At 41.1% G+C, this 22,092-nt stretch overlaps 1 protein-coding gene across 1 annotated transcript in view; it reads right to left on the bottom strand.

Annotated features, from left to right (window-relative positions):
• Positions 1–22,092, bottom strand: part of Nemf (nuclear export mediator factor) — an 87,063-nt gene that overhangs the window by 56,997 nt on the left and 7,974 nt on the right. The window contains exons 5-15 of the mRNA XM_045155065.1: positions 21,017–21,165; positions 17,645–17,712; positions 16,450–16,536; positions 10,959–11,032; positions 9,411–9,481; positions 9,254–9,329; positions 8,108–8,170; positions 2,595–2,672; positions 2,303–2,511; positions 1,760–1,945; positions 563–626 (exon numbers count right to left, since the gene is read on the bottom strand). Of these exons, the coding sequence (XP_045011000.1) occupies positions 563–626; positions 1,760–1,945; positions 2,303–2,511; positions 2,595–2,672; positions 8,108–8,170; positions 9,254–9,329; positions 9,411–9,481; positions 10,959–11,032; positions 16,450–16,536; positions 17,645–17,712; positions 21,017–21,165 (1,125 nt within the window). The remainder of the gene's footprint in view (positions 1–562; positions 627–1,759; positions 1,946–2,302; positions 2,512–2,594; positions 2,673–8,107; positions 8,171–9,253; positions 9,330–9,410; positions 9,482–10,958; positions 11,033–16,449; positions 16,537–17,644; positions 17,713–21,016; positions 21,166–22,092) is intronic.

Below are 22,092 nucleotides of genomic sequence, written 5' to 3' on the forward strand. Positions count from 1 at the left end.
CGTGAAGCTATAGCCACCTCATCTTCGACAAAAATGCCAAAAATACCTACACAAGACCATCATAATAGGAGGAAAAGATCATGACATCAAAACAAAAGAGAGAGTGATTGAGAAGGGGAGAGGATATGATGGAGAATGGAGTTTCAAAGGGGAAAGTGGGGTAGGGAGGGAATTACCATGGGATATTATTTACAATTATGGAAATTGTCAAAAAAAATTTAAATAATAATAATGAAGGGCTGGAGAGATGGCCTAGAGGTTAAGGAACTTGCTGGCAAAGCCAAAGGACCTCGGTTCGACTCCCCAGGACCCACATAAGGCAGATGCACAAGGTGGCGCATGCATCTGGAGTTTGCTTACAGTGGCTGGAAGCCCTGGTGCACCAATTCTCCCCACCCACCTTCTCTTACTCACTGTGCCTCTTCCCCTCTCTGAAATAAATTTAAAAAAAATTTTTTTTAATGAGGCATCTGAAAAGCACGTAAGGCAGGGTTTCACTCTTTCCCCACTATGGAAAAAAAGCCCAAACACAAAAAACAATGACCATTCATTCTATTGTTACCTTCTCAGCAGCTTCAACAGTCTTCTGAGTTTTTTTCGCAGCATATCTCTTGTGATCATAATATCTACAAAAAAATATGACTCTTACACACAAAGTAAAATCTGTACTATTTAGTTATTTATTTATTTTAAATCATACAGAATTAAGCTAGTCTCAAATAATACAGAACAAAGTTGCAGGTGCACAAACTAAAGATAATTTTGCACCAAAGTAATTATATACAGGGCTGGGCCTGGTAACACATGCCTTTTATGCCAACACTAGGGAAACAGATGTAGAAGGATCAACGTGAGTTGGAGGACACCCTGAGACTACATAATAAATTCCAGGCCAGCCTGACCTAGAGTGAGATCCTACCTCATAAAATCCAAAAAGGGTCTGAAGAGATGTCTTAGTGGTTAAGGCATTTGCCTGTGAAGCCTAAGGAGGCAGGTTTGACTCCCCAGTACACATATAAGCCAGACTTACAAGGTGGTGCCTGTGTCTGGAGTTCATTGCAGTGGCTAGAGGCCCAGGCATGGCCACTCTCTCTATCTGCCTCCTTTTCGCTGTCTCAAATAAATAAATTAAATTTTTTAAAAATGTATTTTTTTTAAATTCAAGAAAAGGGACTAGAGAGATAGCTCAGCAGTTAAGGCATTTGCCTGAAAACCTAACAATTTAGGTTTGATTCCTCACATAAAGCCAGATGCACAAATTGGTATGTTCATTTGGAATTTGTTTGCAGTGGCTAGAGGTCCAGATGTGCCCATTCTCTCTCTCCCCTGTCTCTCTCTGCCTACAAATAAATAAATGAAAATATTAAAAAGCCAGGCATAAAATAAATAAATAAATAAAAAGCCAGGCATAGTGGCACACCTTTAATCCCAGCACTTGGGAAGCAGACATAGGAGAATGGCTTTGAGTTCGAGGCCAGTCTGGGATTACAAAGTGAATTTTAGGTTAGCCTGGATCAGAGAGAGATGCTACCTCAAAAAACCAAACAAGGGCTGGAGAGATGGCTTAGTGGTTAAGGAGCTTATCTGTAAAGCCTACCGACCCAGGTTTAATTCCCCAGTACCCATGTAAAGCCAGATGCATCGAGTTCATTTGCAGTGGCTAAAGGCCCTGGCATATCCATTCTCTGTCCCACTCCCCTCAAATAAATCAAAACTTAAAATAAATAAATAAAAATAAAACATTTTTAAAAGAACTTACTTTTTGGCATTGGCATAGGCTGACAGGCTTAGATCAACATCAACAAGCAATGGCTTATTTTTCAGAGGCTTCTGCAACTGTCTATTCTTTTGCTTTTTCTTTTTTCCCTTTGGTGGTTCAGCTTCACTTTTCTCAACACTGGCATCACCATCGTCATCTTCCTCCTCTGATAACAAGTATGGATTTCTATTAAAAATATTCAATATATTCAATAGTATTTCACTTATGTCAATGATATCACTTTTGTTTAAGTCTTTTCTCTATAAAATTGTTTCATTATTTATTTTAGAAAAATTTTTATTTCTAAAAATTCCTCCACTGATAACAAGTATGGGTTCCTATTAAAAATATTCAATAGTATTTCACTTATATAAATGACATCACTTTTTGTTTGTCTTTTCTCTATAAAACTGTTTCATTATTTATTTTAGAAAAAATTTTATTTCTAGCAATTTCCAAATATAAAGAAAAAAATGAATGTAGCATACATTAAATAACAACATAAAAATAAGCACTAACTGCTTAACTAAGAATCAAACTTACCTTAGCAGCATTGTAACATGGTTTGTTTGTAGTTTTAATTCTTTGATCGCATTTGCAACAGGATCTCCTTGAGCTTGGGCTTCTTTCACAATGACTCCAATTTCTGTCCAATTTATCTGGTTGGCCAGAGCACTACGAACTACTTGAATGGCTCTGTCAACTATCTGTAGGTTCATTTCTATAAGCTCTCCTTTCATTTTGTCTATTTCCTTAAGAAACAAGGCACATATACTGTAATGCCAGCTGAGATTATCATTTTGGAAAAAGCATCTGAGAAAGCTAAATATAATACCTGAGCCTGCTGAAGAGCTTCTAATCTGTTTTCGTGATCCTTTCGGACATTATCCAATTTCTTCAGTGCTTGTTTTTCCTTTCAGTAACAAAACAAGATTTTTCAAGTTATATTTCTCCCATCTCATGGTACCTTCTCTCTCCTAGCTCCTAATATTCTCTGTCTTGTTCTCTTCATGTTGTTATTTGGCCAGCTTCTCCATCATGTACTCTTATCAAGATGAACACACTAAAAATGCCATGCTCCAAATTACCTCTCTTGTCTACCAACATACTACTCTCCTTATAGGAAAATGTAAATTATAAGATGACTCTTAATTTATAACTATGGCATAAAATGTTTTGTTTTTCTTTTATGGTACTGGCAACTGAACTCAGGGCCTTATGTACACTAGACAAGCACTCTATTACTGAGCTATATCTGTGCTCAAAATCAATTTTCTTTTTTGGTTTTTCAAGGTAGGGTCTTACTCTAGGCCAGGTTGACCTGGAATTAGTCTCAGGCTGGCCTCAAACTACCAGCAATCCTCCTACCTCAGCTGGGGATTAACGGTATGTGCCACTATGCCTGGCCAAAATAAATTCTTAAAAGCAAAACTAGGGCTGGAAAAATGGCTCAGCAATTAAGGTACTTGTTTTCACAGCCTGGGTTCAATTCCCCAGTACCCACAGCAAGTCAGATGCTCAAAGTGGCGCATGCATTTAGAATTTGTTTGCAGCTCCAAGAGGCCCTGGAGTGCTCATTCTCTCTTCTCTTTCTGTCTCTCCTTGCGAATAAATTTTTAAAACTGTACAATTATAGCTGGGTGTGGTGGCGCACACCTTTAATCCCAGCATTCAGGAGGCATAGGTAGGAGGACTGCCATGAGTTCAAGGCCACCCTGAGACTACATAGTAAATTCCAGGTCAACTTGGACTAGAGCGAGACTATACCTCAAAAAAGCAAAATAAAACAAAAAATTAATTAATTAGTTAATTAATTAAAAAGCACAATTATATCAATACTTTTAGTTTAAGTACTATTTCTAGTATTTTTCAGACTACTTTTATTCCTAAATTATCAACATACTGGTTCAAGGTAGTCATTGGACCTACTGTATAGCACTTAATAATATGTTAATTTATATTTGTTTTGTATGTACGAGGGTACACATGTACCATGTAGAGGTCAAAAGAAAACCTTGGATGTCAGTTCTTGCCCTCCAGAGATTCTCTGGTCTCTGCCTCCTATCTTGCCATAGGCCCTCTGGGATTGGATGCCTACTACAGCATCCAGCTTTTTACATGGTTCTAGAATTCTGAACTCAAGATACTCATACTTACAACACAAGCACTTTATCCACTGAGTCATTTCCCAAGCCCTTTTTTTTGTTTTTGCTTTTAATTTTTATAAATATTTGCATTTATTTACTTGACAGAGAGAGTACCCAGCCCTCTTGCCACTGCAAACGAACTCTAGATGCATGTACCATTTTATTCATCTGGCTTTATGTGGATACTGGGCAAGTGAACCCTGGCAGGTAGATTTTGCAAGCAAGCACCCTTAAACACTGAGCCATCTTCCCAACCTTGTTGTTTTGTTTTGAGACAGTATCTCATGTAGCCCAGGTGGGCCTCAAACTTACTGAGGCTGACCTTATATTTTTCTTTTCTTTTATTTATTTATTGGGAGTGGGGGAGAATGGATGCACCAGGGCCTCTAGCCATTGCAAATCAACTACAGATGCATGCACCACCATGTGCATCTGGCTTACGTGGGACCTGGAGAATCAGACCTGGGTCCTTAGGCTTTGCAAGCAAGCACCTTCTCTCCAGCCTCCCCCTCTTTTTTTTTTTTTTTGAGGTAGTCTCACTCTAGCCCAGGTTGACTTAGCATTCATAGTCTCAGGCTGACCTCAAACACACAGTGATCCACCTACTTCTGCCTCCTGAGTGCTGGGACTAAAGGCATGTGCCTCCACACCCAGAAACATTTTTCCTTTTTAAAAATTATTTTATTGGGTTGGAGTGATGGCTTAGCAGCTAAAGCACTTGCCTGAAAAGCCTAACAACCCAAGTTCAACTCCCCAGTGTCCATGTAAAGCCAGATGCACAAGGTAGTGCATGCATCTGGAGTTCGTTTGCAGCAGCTAGAGGCCCAGGTACACCCACCATTCTGTCTATCTTCTCTCTCTCTACTTGCAAATAATTAAATAAAATCTAAAAAGTAATTTTATTTATTTATGAGGAAGACACACACAGAGTGAGGCAGACAGAAATAGAACATGGGTGCACCAGGGCCTACTGCCACCGCAAACCAACTCCATCCCTCTCAGAGGCTCTCAGTGGTTAAGGCGCTTGCCCGTAAAGCCAAATGACCCAGGATCAATTCCCCAGTATCCATACAAAGCCAGATACAAAAGGTGGCACATGCATATAGAGTTTGTTTATAGTGGGTGGAGAGCCTGGAGCACCCATTCTCCTCTCTCCCTGCTAGGTATAGTGGTGCATGCCTTTAATCCCAGCACTTGGGAGGCTGAAGTAGGAGGATCACTGTGAGTTCCAGGCCAGCCTGAGACTACATTGTGAATTTCAGGTCAGAACGGGCTACAGCAAGACCCTACCTTGAAAAAACAAAACAAAAATGTTTCAAGCCAGGCATGGTGGCACACAGCTTTAATCCCAGCACTCAGGAAGCTAAGGTAGGAAGACCACTGTGAGTTTGAGGCCAGCCTACTAGGCTAAGTAGTGAGACCTTACCTCAAAAAAATTACATATTGGGCTGGTGAAATGGCTTAGTGGTTAAGGCATTTCCTCGCGAAGCCTAAGGACCCTGGTTCGATTCTCCAAGACCCATGTAAGTCAGATGCAAAGAGGATGCATGCATCTGGAGTTCGTTTGCAGTGGCTAAAGGTCATGGCACACCCATTCTCTATTCCTATCTGCCTCTCTCTCTCTCTGAAATAAATAAATAAAATATTTTTTTTAAATTATATATATAGGGGCTAGAGAGATGGCTTAGCTGTTAAGCGCTTGTCTGTGAAGCCTGAGGACTCCGGTTTGAGGCTCCATTCCCCAGGACCCACGTTAGCCAGATGCACAAGGGGGCACACGCGTCTGGAGTTCGTTTGCAGTGGCTGGAGGCCCTAGTGCACCCATTCTCTCTCTCTCTCTCTGCCTTTCTCTCTCTGCCTGTCGCTCTCAAATAAATAAATAAAATAAACAAACAAAAAATATATATATATAAAGCTGGGCGTGGTGGCACATGCCTTTAATCCCAGCACTCGGGAGGCAGAGGTAGGAGGATTGCTGTGAGTTCGAGGCCACCCTGAGACTACAGAGTGAATTCCAGGTCAGCCTGGGCTACAGTGAAAACCTACCTTGGAAAAAAAAAGTTTATGTGTGTGTATGTATGTATGTATGTCGTATATATATATATACGACATACATACATACATACATATATGGACTGGAGAAATGGTTCAATGGTTAAGGCGCTTGCCTACAAAGCATAATGACCACAGTTCGATTCCCAGTACCCACATAAAGACAGATGCACAACTGGTGTATGCATCTGCTGTGTCTGCAGCAGCTGGAAGCCCTAACACACATGTGCTTGCTCTCTCCTTGAAAATAAATATTTAAATGAATAATAAAGTTTTTACCAGTCATTGTGACATATGCCTTTAATCTCAGCACTTGGGAGGCTGAGATAAGAGGATAGCCAGCAGTTTGAGGACAGCCTGGAGCTACAGAGTGAGTTCCAAATCAGCCTGGGCCACAGTGAAACTGTACCTCAAAAAAAAAAAAAAAAAAAAAGTTTATAACAAAAACAATTATTTTTGTGTAATATTTGTGGCATGTATGTCCATATAATATAATATATGCATATGTATACATGGCAAAGGCCACAGAAGGATGTCAAGTATCTTCTATCACTTTTCTGCCTAGGTTCCTTGAGACAGGATCTCATTGAACCTGAAACTCCCACCATTTTTTAGTTAGGAGTAGCTTGCCAGCAGGCACCAGCAATCTCTGCTCCACTCTGCACTGGGGTTAAAGGTACTTTTTAAGTGGATGCTGGAAATCAAACTCCATTCCTCATGCTTGTGGAGCAAGCACTCTTACCCACTGAGCCATCTCCCTAGCCCTCAGGCCCATTTAAAATATTCTCAAAGAGAAAGGGAGGGAGGAGCGTACTTAATAGGTTGATATTGTATATATGTAAGTATAATGATTGAGATGGGGAGGTAATATGATGGAGAATGGAATTTCAAAGGGCAAAGTGTCGGGGGGTGAGGGAGAGAATTACCATGGGATTTTTTTTTATAATCATGGAAAATGTTAATAAAAATTAAAAAATTAAAAAATAAAATAAAATATTCTCTAGTGTGGTAGCATACACCTTTAATCCCAGCACTCGGGAGGCAGAGGTCGGAGGATTACTGTGAGTTTGAGGCCACCCTGAGACTACATAGTGAATTCCAGGTCAGCCTGAGCTAAAGTTAGACCTTACCTCAAAAAAAAAAAAAAACAAATAAGTAAATAAAAATTTAAAAATCCCCCCCCCAAAATAAAATACTCCCTAGTAGTGTTGTAATTACAAACTAATTGCTTAATAAGTCACACTATGTATAAATAAAGGGCCTCATAATCACACTAAGATTCCAGTCATGTTAGAAAGTATCTTAAAATGGGCTAGAGAGGTGGCTAAGCAGTTAAGGCACTTGCCTGCAAAGCCTAACAACTGGAATTTGATTCCTCAGTGCCCATGAAAAGCCACATGCACAAAGTGGTACATGCATATAGAGTTCATTTGCAACAGATGGAGACCCTGGTATGCCCATTCTCACTGTCTCTCTTTTATCTCTACTTGCAAATAAATAGTCAAATTAAAAAAAAAAATGTTTGGACTAGAGAGATGGCTTAGGCAGTTAAGGTGCTTGCCCGAGAAGCCTAAGGATCCAGGTTCCATTCCCCAGTAGTCACGTAAGCCAGATGCACAAGATGGTGCATGCATCCGGAGTTCACTTGCAGTGGCTAGAGTCCCTGGCACGCCCATACTCTCTTTTGCTCATGTGCCTCTTTCTCTCTCAAGTAAGTAAATATTTTTTTTTCTCTTTTTATTTAAAGAGAGAAAGAGGCAGATAAAGAGAGAGAATGAGAATGGACATGCAAAGGACTCCAGCCACTGCAAACAAACTCCAGACATATGCTGCTCTATCTGGCTTATGTGGGTACTGGGAAATTGAACCTGTATCATTAGGCTTTGCAGGCAAGTGCCTTAACCTCTAAACCATATCCCAAATATTTTTTAAATGTTATTTTAAAAAATCTGAAAGTGGAATACATGAAAAGAATGAAGATACATACTTATAATGAGACTTCCCTTGACCTTGATTTCACTCCATGAGATGGCAAGTTGATACTATTTCCCACATTTCTTCTGTAAGGTAGCTGATTCCTAAATGAAAGCAACATCTACCCATGAAATCTATGTCTAACTGGTCTAACATATTTTAAATAATACCATACCTGTTGTAAAGCTTTTAAATCAATTTTCTGACCTTCTATCTTCGAATAAAATTCATCCACAGCCTTATTTTAAAAAAATAACAACAGATAATTAAGTAGCTGTTTTAAAAAAAACTACATTCTATGCTTCAACTTACATATACAAAATTTTAGTCTGTTTTATACCATAATGTCACTCAGCAAACCTGGTCAGATGTCTAATAAATCTATTACATATCTAAAAATATCAAGAATAAAACTGCCGGGCATGGTGGCACATGCCTTCAACCCCAATACTCAAGAGGTAGGAGGATCACCGTGAATTCAAGGCCACCCTGAGACTACACAATGAATTCCAGGTCAGCCTGGGCTACAGTGAAACCCTGCTTCAAAAAACAAAGAATAAAACTATAATCAAGTCTTTGGTCCTTATTTTCAAATCCAATGATAACAATTGTTTCCAATAGTTGTTAATGTGACTTCTTGATTTTTTGTTTTGTTTTATTTTGTTTTCCAAGGTAGGCTCTCACTCACTGTAGCTCAGGCTGACCTGGAATTCACTATGTAGTCTCAGGGGGGCCTTGAATTCATAAATGCCAATCCTCCTACCTCTCTGCCTCCCAAGTGCTGGGATTAAAGGCATGAACCACCATGCCCGGCCTACATTGATTTTTAACCCCCACAATTGAATGATTTAGTTTTTGGTGCCGGGGACTGAATCCAGGACTTGCACATGCCAAGCAGGCACTCTACCACTGTACTATATTCTCAGCCTAACCCCAGATTCACAGTGATTATAATGTAAGAATATTTATTCTCTTTTTAGGAAAGTGCTGATAATTAAAAGCAGGGCCCTGAAAATGAAGCCATCCTTTCTAAAGTAAAAAGACTGTTTTAGTTGCTAGTTTGTACTGAGTGTTGACCTCTCCTGTGCAGTTTTTTGTTCTAAACTTGTATAAGTAACAGCTGTATAACATGTCTCCTTTCTCCATTTTAACAACTGCTTCAGCCTACATTATAAATAAAGAACTACTGAAGGCAGGGCCCTTGGAATGCTAATAATAGGCAAAGATGCTATCAGTGAGCTCTATCCCCCAAACCAAGGTAGAGCATACAATTCTTAGAACTGATGCTAACAGAACAAAAAAACAGAAGAGGAAAACTCACCTTGTCAAATGATTCAAATTCTATATATGGACATTGTGAATGTTGAGAAAACAAGAAAGGATGAAATTCCTCATACCTATAAAACATATTTATTATATTACATTAAAGAACACTAGTTAACAATACAAAGCAAATTGGTCCATGCCTACATACTTACGTGAGTATATTTTCAACTGGTTTATCTGCATCCAGGGTTGGTTTTACTTCTTTTTTCTGAATTATATAGCCCTATCCCACAAAAAAATTCCAGTATTAGACATATTTAAATTCACAATTAACAACATTTCACTTTTCAAGACATTAATTTTATTGAGTTTCTCCTAAGTACTTTGAATTCAAAAGAAAAATACAAGGTATAAGGTACCCTTTTCAATATTTAACTCTTAAGTAAGTGTCTTTACGTGTTGGTTAATTAAAACATGCTTCTTTGACTAAAATCAATTCAGGAAGCAATGTTTTAGCCAGGTGTCGTGGTACATACCTATGATACCAGTACTTAGGAGCTCAAGGTCATCTTGGACTACATAGCAAGACTTTATATCAATCAAAAAAAATACAATTTCCAAATTCCTCAATTTTTTCCAGAGCACTCAAATAATGTCACTGACAAAGTATTATCTTGTTTTTTGAGACAGGGTCTCATAAATAAAGCTGGTCTTTACCTTGTTATGTAGCTTCTCAGCTACAGTCTCATGACCCTGAACTTCCCAAATTATGGGATTTGGGATTAAAGGAGTATATCACCAAATCCTATTTATTTGGTGCTGTAATTTCAGCACTCAGGAAGAGGGCCATCATGAGTTAGAGGCTAGCCTGAGCTACAGAGTGAGTTCCACATTATCCTGACCTAGAATAAAGACCCTGCCTCAAAAAAAAAAAAAAGAATAAAATAGAGACTTTTATTTTTATTTATTTATTTGGTTTTTCAAGGTAGGGTCACACTCTAGGCTCAGGCTGACCTGGAATTCACTGTCATCTCAGGGTGGCCTTGAACTCAAGGCGATCCTCCTACCTCTGCCTCCCGAGTGCTAGGATTAAAGGTGTGCACCACCACAACTGGCCTCTTAATTTTCTTAAAGATTGGGCACCCCTGGCCTCTAGCCACTGCAAATGAACTCCAGATACATGTACTACCCTCTGCATCTGGCTTATGTGAGTAGTGGGAAATTGAACCTGGGTCCTTAGGGTATGCAGGCAAGTGCCTTAATCACTAAGCCATCTCTCCAGTCCCAGTTTTTATTATTTATTTATTTATTTAATTTTGGCTTTTCAAGGCAGGGTCTCACTCTAGCCCAGGCTGACCTGGATGTAATCTCCAGGGCGGCCTCAAACACGTAACAATCCTACCTCTGCCTCCCAAGTGCTGTGGTTAAAGGTATGTGCCACCACACACGGCTTATTTTTCTCTTTTCAAGGTAGGGTCTTGCTTTAGTCTAGGCTGACCTGGAATTCACTATGTAGTCTCAGGATAGCCTTGAACTCATATCAATCCTCCTACCTCTGCTAAGTGCCAGGATTAAAGATATGTGTGACCATGCCCAGCCACTTATTTAATTTTGATTAACCTTTCCCTTCTTGTCCCCTCAGAAATCAACTTTCAAACCTATAACAGTAAATTGATATACATGAATCTTTTAATGGATATGTCATTTATGAAAATCCAAATGATAAAGTAATAAACAGTACATATACATAATTTTGCTACCTTTCCATTGAAGTTGCATGTTTTCTTCATATAGTCTTCTGCCTTCTGCAGACAAATCAATACTTTTTCAATATCTAACAGGAAAATCAAGAAAAAGAGAGAAAAATGGAATGCCAGTGAAGTGTTGATTAGCCACTACTAAACAGATATGTATAAAAGCAGAAAGGCTGGGCTAGAGAGATGGCTCAGTAGTTAAGATACTTGTCTACAAAGCCTAATGAGCCAGATTTTGTTTGTTTGCAGTGGTTGGAGAGACCTGGTTTGCCCATTCTCACTGTCTCTCTTCTTTCTCTCTGCTTGCAAATAAACAAACAAAATTAAAAAAACAAACAAACAAACAAGGGCTGCAGAGATGGCTTAGCAGTTAAGGAGCTTGCCTCCAAAGCCTAAACACCCAGGCTCAATTCCATAGAACCCATGTAAGCCAGATGCACATGTTGGAACCTGTATCTGGAGTTCATGTGCAGTGGATACAGGTCCTGGAGCACCCATTCTCTCTCTCTCTACCTACCTACCTAGTTTTATCTATCATTTATCTTTTTTTCTCTTGCTCAAATAAGTAATAAGTAAACAGATAGTCCCTGAACTCAGACCAATCAGTCCTCTAACAGACTCACCTGAGCTTGAGGGTAAAACCCACCACAATAAAATTATAGATGCTGGGCTGGAGGGATGCCTTAGTGGTTAAGGCTCCTGCTTACAAAGTCAAAGGACCCAGATTCCATTCCCCAGGACCCATATAAGCCAGATGGACAAGGCAGCACATGTGTTTAGAGTTCATTTGCAGTGGCTGGAGGCGTGGTGTACCAATTCTCTCTCTTAAATACATACATACATACATACATACATACATACATACATACATACATACATACATACATACATATAAACAAACAAACAAAAACCAAAAAGCTAAGTGTGCAGAGGAACAGTGATGGGTGATGGGTATGTGAGCATCCCTCAACAGACAGCATGAGCAGTGCCAGTACCTGTACCACCACCCGATTCCCCAGGACTGTGTAAACTGAAAGAATGCTCTCTACTCCCCCTCCTTGGTCATTGATGGTGGACCTCCCTCCCCCCACCACAGGACTACCTGGCTCCCCACCAAACACTGAGTAAAGCTCCCAGAGGAAACCTGTTCACTTCTAAGGGATAAAAGGGAGGAGAAGGGGGAAAGGAAGGAAATATGGGAACTGCCCAGGCACTGAGAGTCCTACATTGTCAAGCTTCAGATGAATCTGAAAAAAAAAAACAAAACTTAAAAAACCAGGCATGGTGTTACATGCCATTAGTCCTAGCAGCCAACAGGCTGAGGTAGGAAAACTGCAGTAAGTTTGATATCAACCTGGGATACAGAATGAGTTCCTTACCACTACCACCAAGAGAAGAAGGAAAGAAGGAAGGAAGGAAGGAAGGAGGGATGGAGGGAGGGAGGGAGGGAGGGAGGGAGGGAGGGAGGAGAAAAATAAGTGCATGGGGAGATAACTCAGCAGTTAAAGGCACTTCTAAGCCTGCTTCCCTAATTCAAGTCCTTAGCAATCATGTAATGCTTGATGCCGAGTGTCTGTAATCCCAATGCAACTAAGACAATGGGAGGCAGAGCCAAGGAATCCAGAAGCTTGTAAGCCAGCTAGACTGGCACATGCAGCAGTAAATCAAAACCCTGTTTCAAAAAAGAAGAGGACAAGCACTTAAAGACTGTCCTCAGACCACCCCCACCCCCACATGCCATGCACACAAGTATACATACACATATCCACATACACACAAATTTAAGAAAATGGAAAAATTATTTATGAAATAGTGTTCTTAACAAAAAAATAAGTAGAAGAAGAGATTAATAATAGGGGTAAAAAGGCCTAAGTGAGGTCAGGGGAAGAGGTGGAGAAAAGGAAAGGTAGATGGAGGGCTAAACAAAATCTAAGAGGAAGAAAAAATAAATAAATAAATCTAAGAGGATATCAACAAGTCATATGAAAACCTACTTTTTTGGACAATGGAACACACAGGAGCCACAAATTGTTACTAGAAAATTTTAGGTGCCAGGGATGGGATACCTTCTGTTGAGTTGCTGGCCAGAGAGGTCCCTGGTGCCCCCCTAACATTACAGACCATTGCCGAGGCTCTTGGTTTCCCACCAGGAATAGATGGTGAGACCCTATTGCTGAAGACTCCACATTCTTGGGCTGCAAGGTCACTGAGAAACTATGTTAGAGCTGAGCTGAAAACCTCCTCCATGTAGACTAGCTGACAGAAAGCTGGAAAAAGCCATTCTGCATGAAGTTCAATGGGAGAGAGAGAGATCACCAGTGAAGATACCCAACAGTGGACACTACAAGCCTTATATCTGGCCAGCCAGGCCAAATGAGTCAACAGCTACAATAGTGGCATGTCTGTTATGGGGAAAACCAACCAACCTCTAATTTGACTGGAGGCCCACTCCATGGGAGGGAATACATCCCTGATACTGAAAACCCATAGCAGGGATAATCATGAGCTCTAGGGGTGTAACATCTGCTGCTGTTTGGCTAAATGTATATACTATGCTCACCACACTTCCCAGTAAGCACTTCTCTTAATGCTCATATCCATATATTAATGCTACTCTCACTTTTGGTTAGAGAAGCTTCTCTTTTCAGATGGCAGTGACCTTGGGATGACTCAGAAGGCTCCATGGTGCTGAAAAGTGACAGAGGAGTGCTCAGAACTGCAATATCTCAATCACGTCTTCCATGGCTCAGTGCCCATTGTGGAAGAGGTGGCAGAAAGAATTTAAGAATCAAAGTAAGGGTAGGACTCCTTACAACGTATTCCTCCAGATACAAAATGGCCTGGATATCCACAACCTCACAGTACCTGACACTACCTACTCAAGACCGTATTAGGAAGAAAAGATCATGACATCAAAATAAAAGAAAGACTGATTGAGAAGGGGAGGGGAAATGATGGAGTGGAGTTTCAAAAGGGAAAGTGGGGGGAGGAAAAGAATTACCATGGGATATTGTTTACAATTATGGAAGATGTCAATAAAAAATATTTTTAAAAAGAAAAATTTTTTTTTCTGTTTTGTAAATGATATACATATAATAAATGAATATCAGAATCAGTTTATAGTAACAGACAAAAACATCACTATCACCTGTTATCATTTTGTATGTGTGTGTATGTACACATATGCAGGGAGGAATTATGTTGAATTAGTATATTTTAGAAAATAAAACATTCAGATTTTTTTTCTTCAAGGTATTGTCTTGCTCTAGCCCTGGCTGACTTGAAATTCACTCTGTAGTCTCAGGGTGGCCTCAAACTCATGGTAATCTTTCCAACTCAGCCAGTCAAGTGGAAGGATTAAAGGCATGCGCCATCACACCTGACCCTCAATTTGTCTATTTTTTGGGGGGAGGGCTGAGGAGGGGTCTCACTCTAACCCAGCCTGACCTGGAATTAATTCACTTGGTAGTCTCAGGGTGGCCTTGAATTCAGGGCGATCCTCCTACATCTGCCTGGGAAGACTAAGGCCTGGGTTTGATTCCTCAGAACCAGGTGCACATGGTGATGGCCTGGCATGCCCATTCTCTTTCCCTCTCTCTAATAAGTGCTAGGATTAAAGGTGTGTGCCACCACACCAAGTTTGGATTTTCTTTAAATGTATCTATCTATTTATTTATTTATTTTGTCTGTTTTTCAAGGGAGGGTCTCACTCTAGCCCAGGCTGACCTGGAGTTCACTATGTAGTCTCAGGGTGGCCTCGAACTCATGGCAGTCCCCCTACCTCTGCCTCCCAAGTGCCACCACTCCTGGCTGCATTTATTTTTATTTATTTATTAGAGAGAGGGAGAGAGAATGGGCATGCCAGGCCATCACCATGTGCACCTGGTTCTGAGGAATCAAACCCAGGCCTTAGTCTTCCCAGGTAAGTGCCTTAGCCGCTGAACCATCTTTCCAACCCAATTTTTATTTTTAAAATGCAAGATAGGGCCAGAGATGGCTTAGCAGTTAAGGCACTTGCCTGAAAAGCCAAAGGACCAAAGTTTTATTACCCAGAACCCATATAAGCCAGAAACACAAGGTGGCATATGTGTCTGGAGTTAGCAGCTGGAGGGACATGGTGTGCCCATTCTCACTCTACCTCTTTCTCTCTCAAGTAAATAAATTTTTTAAAAATTATTTAAAAAAATTTTTTAAATAGGGCTGGAGAGATGGCTTAGTGGTTAAGGTGCATACCTGCAAAGCCTAAGGACCCAGGTCCGATTCACTAGATCCCACATTAGCCAGATGCACATTGTGGTGCAAGCATCTAGAGTTTGCAGTGGCTAGATGCCCTGGCATGCTCATTCTCTCTCCCTCTGTATCTAATAAATAAATAATACGATTTAAAAAAATTAAAAATAGCTGGGCATGGTGGTACATGCCCTTAATCCCAGCACTCAGCAGGCAGAGGTAGGAGGATCACTGTGAGTTGGAGGCGACCCTGAGATTACATAGTGAGTTCCAGGTTTTCCTGGGCTAGTGCAAGACCCTACCTTGAAAAACCCAAATAAAAACAACAATACAGCCAAACACCACAGAATTGAAAAATTCAAATACTGTGCCTGGCATGGTGATGCACACCTTTAGCCCCAGTGCTTGCAAGGCAGAGGCAAGAGGATCTCTGTGAGTTCAAGGCCAATGTAGGATTACAGAGTGAGCTGCCAGATAAACCTGGGCTAGAGTAAGACCCAACCTCAGAAAGAAAAAGAGAGAGAGAGAGAGAGAGAGAGAGAGAGAGAGAGAGAGGGAGGGAGGGAGGGAGGGGGAGGGGGAGGGAGGAAGGGAGGGACGGAGATGGGCCAGGTATGGGGGCATACATTTGTAATCCCAGCACCCAAGAGACTGAAGCAGGAGGATCCACAATTCAAGACCAGCTTAGTCTACAGTGTGAGACAGACCCTGCCTCAAAAACAAAAAGGAAATAAATAAAGTGCAGCTGAAGAGTAAGGCAGTTCTTAGCATCATAAATTTTTTTTTAATTTTTGTTGTTGTTCATTTTTATTTATTTGAGAGTGACAGAGAGAGAAAGAGGCAGAGAGAGAGAGGCAGAGAGAATGGGCGTGCCAGGGCCTTCAGCCACTGCAAACGAACTCCAGACATGTGCGCCCCCTTGTGCATCTGACTAATGTGGGTCCTGGAGAATCGAGCCTCGAACCGGGGTCCTTAGGCTTCACAGGCAAGCACTTAACCACTAAGCCATCTCTCCAGTCCAAAATCATAAAATTTAAAAAAGAAGCCAGGTGTGGTAGTGGACACTTTTAATCCCAGCACTTGGGAGGCACAGGTAGGAGGATTACTGTGAGTTCGAGGTCACCATGAGACTACATAGTGAATTTCAGGTCAGCCTGAGCTAGTGCAAGACCCTACTTTGAAAAACCAAAACAGAAAAATAAATAGAAAGAAGAAAGAGGAAGTGAAATAAATGAAAATAAACAAAGCTTGGACCATATAAACATACCTTTACTTCCAAGTTTTTCATCCACTTTGACATTGCCAGAAAATCCATTTTCTATGAGACAGTGCTCAATAAGAGCAGGGCCATAGGCTATTAAAACAGAGGGTATTTTTAGTATTTTCCCATAAAATTTAATATGTAAAATGTAGTACAAAGTTATATCTCAATATAATCTACTCAACAAAAGTCAGCTGAGCATGCTGGTACATGTCTTTAATCCCAGCACTCAGGAGGCAGAGGTTGGAGGATTGCTGTGAGTTTGAGACCAGCCTGGAACTAGAGTGAGTTCCAGATCAGTCTGGGCTAGAGTGAGACCCTACCTGAAAAAACCAAAACAAACAAACAAACAAAATATAATTGAGCCAGGCATGGTGGCGCACGCCTTTAATCCCAGCACTCGGGAGGCAGAGGTAGGAGGATTGCCATGAGTTCGAGGCGACCCTGAGACTCCACAGTGAATTCCAGGTCAGCTTGGGCTAGAGTGAGACCCTACCTCACCCCCCCCCAAAAAAAAAAATAAAGGACTGACAGGAGTTGGGGATTACAATAAATGCAGAAGAAAACAGTGTGAGTTCTAGGTATTTAATGGCAATCAGCCACATATATAAAAGAATAGGGGGCTGAGTGTGGTGGTGCACACCTTTAATCTGAGCACTGGGGAAGCAAAAGGAGGACTGCCGTGAGTTCAAGGCCAGCCTGAGACTACATAGGGAATTCCTGGTCAACCTGGGCCAGAGTGAGACTCTACCTAAACCCCCAGCCCCCAAAAAGAAGAAAGAAAAAGAAAAAAGAACTCACGGCAATCCTCCTACCTCTGCCTCCTGAGAATTCAGATTAAAGGTGTGCGCCACACCACACCCGGCTTGAAATTCTTTTCCTTCCTTGGAAGCACAGCAAAGTTTATAGCACTTGTTTAGCACATAGTACACCCTGGATCTGATCCAGTATCACAAAAAATAAAATCATGTGAAAAGACAATAGGGATGGAAGAATAGTAAAGCACTTGCCATGCAAGTCTTAGAACCTGAGTTCAGACCCCAGCACCACTATGAAATGCCAGGAACAGTAGTATGCTCCTGCAGTGTCAGGGCTGGAGGGGTGGAGACAGGTGGATAGATCCCACAGCTTGCTAGCTACTTATATATTCCTGAAAACACAATCTTAGAAACGTTTTAATGCTATATGAAGGATTACTCACGAAGTAAAGGGTTAAGAACTCTCTTCAGTAATTCACCTTTAGGAGCACTAGCTATTACTTCAGTCAATCTGTGAAACAAAATTGATATATTTTATTATCTTGTCTTTATTAAGCTTTACAGCAGTGTTCACATTCATTTATCAAATTCATTTCATCAATTCATCTGATCTTTATAAGATTCGGAAATACAACAGAAAATAACTCTTCTAAAGCCAAGCATAGTGGCGCATGCCTTTAATCCCAGCACTCAGGAGGCAGAGGTAAGAGGATTGCTGCGAGTTCCAGGCCACCCTAAGACTACATAGTGAATTCCAGGTCAGCCTGAGCTAGAGTGAGACCCTACCTCAAAAAACAAAAAAAGAAAGAAAATAACTTGTCTTGTAGGTAGAAAAATGAGTTATGAAAGTAATTTATCCAGTCAGGCATTGCAGTATATACCTTTATTCCCAGCACTTGGGAGGCAGAGGTAGGAGGATAACTGAGAGATCAGGGCCACCCTGGGACTACAGAGTAAGTTCCAAGCCTGGACTAAAAGTCAGGCCTTACCTCAAAAACAGTAACAACAACAAAAGAATTTATCCTGAGCTGGGCTTGATGCATGCCTATAATCCAAACATCCCAAAGTCACCATGAGGCAGGAGGATCACTGTGAGGTCAAGGCCAGTCTGGACTACATAGTAAGTGTGATGCCAAGACCCTGACTCAGCACACACACACATAATTTATTCAATTAATTAGTTTCTGAATGGCAGTCTGAGACTTGAATCCAGACTTCCTAGTAGAAATAAGTTTTTCAGAATTGGTCATTTTATTGCTTATTATCCAAGTACCTTAAAACAAACATTTCTTGGGCTGGAGAGATGGCTTAGTGGTTAAGCACTTGCCTGTGAAGCCTAAGGACCTCAGTTCCAGGCTCAATTCCCCAGGACCCATGTAGGCCAGATGCACAAAGGGGAGCATGCATCTGGAGTTTGTCTGCAGTGGCTGGAAGCCCTGGCGTGCCCCCCCCTCTCTCTCTTTTTTTTTTTTTTTTTTTTTTTTATTTTTCGAGGTAGGGTCTCACTCTGGCCCAGGCTGACATGGAATTCACTGTGGAGTCTCAGGGGGGTCTCGAACTCATGGCAATCCTCCTACCTCTGCCTCCCAAGGGCTGGGATTAAAGGTGTGCGCCACCATGCCTGGCCCCTCCCTCTCTCTCTCTCTCTCTCTCTCTGCCTCTTTCTCTGTCTGTTGCTCTCAAATAAGTAAAAAGAAAAATAAATTTTAAAAAATAAACACTTCTTTCTCTTTTTTTTTTCAAGGTAGGGTCTCTCTCTAGCCCAGGCTTACCTGGAATTCACTATGTAGTCCCAGGCTGGCCTCAAAATTCATGGGGATCCTTTTACCTCAGCCTCTCAAGTGCTGGGATTCATGACATGTGCCACAATGCCTGAAAACAGGCATTTCTATATACAAGTTAAGGGTTATTTATAAATCCTCATGCCATATCTAAACATTTGAAATACCTTTATCTAATTGAGCATTTAAGAACTTTTAAGAATCCTGTGCCTCAATGTGGTTCCCAGATCATAACAATCAGCATTACCTAGGAACCTATTAGAAATGGAAATTCTGGGGCTGGAGAGATGGCTTAGTAGTTAAGGCGCTTGCCTGCAGAGCCAAAAGACCTTGCTTCAATTCCCCAGGACCCATGTAAGCCAGATGCACAAGGTGGAGCAGGCAAGCGGAGTTTGTCTGCAGTGGCCGGAAGCCCTGGTATGCCCATTCACTCTCTCTCAAATTAAAAAAAAAAAAAAAAAAAAAAAAAGCCGAGCGTGGTGGCACAAGCCTTTAATCCCAGCACTTGGGAGGCAGAGATAGGTGGATCACCATGAGTTCAAGGCCACCCTGAGACTACATAGTGAGTCCCAGGTCAGCCTGGACTAGAGTGAGACCCTACCTCAAAAAACCAAAAAATAGAAAAAGAAAAAAAAAGAAAGGGAAATGGGCGTGGTGGCACATGGCTTTAATCCCAGCACTCGGGAGGCAGAGGTAGGAGGATCGCCATGAGTTCAAGGCTACCCTGAGAATACAGAGTGAATTCCAGGTCAGCTTGAGCTAGAGTGAGACCCTACACCTTGAAGAAGGAGGAAAAAAAAAGGAACGAAAAAGAAAAAAACAAATAGAAATTCCAGGCCCTATCCTGGATCTACTGAATTAGCATCAATGGGTCAAACTATATTTTAACAAGCCTTCCAGTTGATTCTGATGCAAACATACCGAGGACCACTGCTGTGGAATACTAGCAAGCAGTCCTTCCAGCCAGAAGAGAACAGCTATAACTTACCATCACCATATTATGTACCTTCCTTTCCCTTTTGCTATATAAATTGAATGCATACTTTCCTTTGTGTTTTGGCCAAGATATTTATCTGTCTTCTCACAGAAGACATCACCTCATTACCTCACTTTATCAAGAAGTGAGAAACATTCAAAATAACCAAAAATATAATCTAAAGAGACACAGATTTGTTACTCCCAATTAAAGTCTAATTGCTTACATGCATGTTTATCTAGTTATACATGTAACCATCTTCTGAAGGATTTTCATATTGTAAAGTACGAAGTATTTTTTTTAGTACAGTAAAAAATGAGTTTAGGGCTGGAGGGATGACTTAGTGGTCAAGGCATTTGCCTCCAAAGCCAAAGGATTCCAGTTCAATTCTCCAGGACCCATGTAAGCCAGATGCACAAGGAGATGCATGTATTTGTCTGCAGTGGCTGTGGGCCCTGACATGCCCATTCCCCCCCCCCAAATAAATAAATAAATAAATAAACAAACAAACAAAATGTTTTTAAAAAATGAATTTAGAGGCTGGACAGATGGCTTAGTGGTTAAGTGCTTGCCTGTGAAGCCTAAGGACCCCAGTTCAAGGCTCAATTCCCCAGGATCCACGTAAGCCAGATGCACAAGGTGGCACATGCATCTGAAGTTCGTTTGCAGTGGCTAGAGGCCCTGATGTGCCCATTCCCTCTGTGTGTGTGTGTCTCTCTCTCTCTTCTCTGCCTCTTTCTTTCTCCCCCTGTCGCTCTCAAATAAATAAATTAATTAAAAAAAAAAAAAGAGTTTATAGGGCTCGAGAAATGGCTTAGTGGTTAAGGCACTTGCCTGCAAAGCTGAATCACCCAGGTTTAATTTCCCAGGACCCACGTAAGGTGCATGTGTCTGGAGTTCATTTGCAGCGGCTAATGGCCCTGGCCACCCATATTCATTCCCTCTCTTTCCCTCCCCCTTCCTCCCTCCCTCCTCCCCTTCTCTCTTTCTCCAGTAAACAAACAATAAATAAAACAAATTTAAAAAATTTTAATGAGTTTGTAAACAAAAGACATTACCTGTCCAAAGTAAGCAAAGGTTCAGCAGCTCGAGCATGATCAAGTGGATAGCGTTCACGAACAGCAAATTTAACATCATCTGTCTCATCAGTTCGAAACCTTAGGATATTTAAAATTAAGTACTCATAATCTGTTAGAACAATGTTTCCCTGCAATAGAGTAAAATACAATTTAAAGCTTTTCCAAATAAATTCGAAACTTCTTAAAAAATTGAAAAAGATGTAGTCTCCTAACAACTTACGGTTGCAAAAGGGAAATTACAAAACAAAAAATACCAGTCAGGACTGGAGAGATGGCTCATGGTTTAAAAAGCTTGCTTGGGGGAAAAATAAAATAAAATAAAAACCCAAGATGCTTGCAAAGTCTGATGACCCAGATTTGACTCCTCAATACGGACATAATGCCAGATGTACAAAGTGGTGCATACATCTGGAGTTCATTTGCAGTGGCTAGAGGCCCTGGTGTTCCTATGCCCATTCTCTTATCTTTCTCTCTGCTGGCAAAAAAACAATTTCTTTTCTTAAAAAGCACCAGCATGGCCAGGCGTGGTGGTACATGCCTTTAATCCCAGCACTGGGAAGGCAGAGGTAAGAGGATCGCCATGAGTTCAAGACCACCCTGAGACTACATAGTGAATTCCAGGTCAGCCTGGGCTAAAGCAAGACCCTACCTTGAAAAACCAAAAAACAAACCCAGCACCAGTGAGGGGCTTGAAAGATGGTTCAATGGTTAAGGCACATGCCCGAAGACCCAGGTTTGACTCCCCAGTACCCACATAAAGCCAGATGCACAAAATGGTCATGCATCTGGAGTTCATCTGCAATGACTAGAGGCCCTGGTACATACATATTCTCTCTGTCTTTGCAAATAAAAGAATAATTTTTTAAATTTTTATTTATCGCAGATAGAATCGCTTCTCGGCCTTTTGTCTAAGATCAAGTGTAGAGACAGACAAAGAAAGAGAAAGAGAATGGGTGAGCCAGGGCCTCTAGCCACTACAAATGAACTCCAGACACATGCATAACTTTGTGCATCTGGCTTACATGAGACGTACCACTAAGCCATCCCTCCAGCCC

Source organism: Jaculus jaculus, chromosome 7 (genome assembly GCF_020740685.1).
Source record: "Jaculus jaculus isolate mJacJac1 chromosome 7, mJacJac1.mat.Y.cur, whole genome shotgun sequence".
Taxonomy (NCBI): Eukaryota; Metazoa; Chordata; class Mammalia; order Rodentia; family Dipodidae; genus Jaculus; species Jaculus jaculus.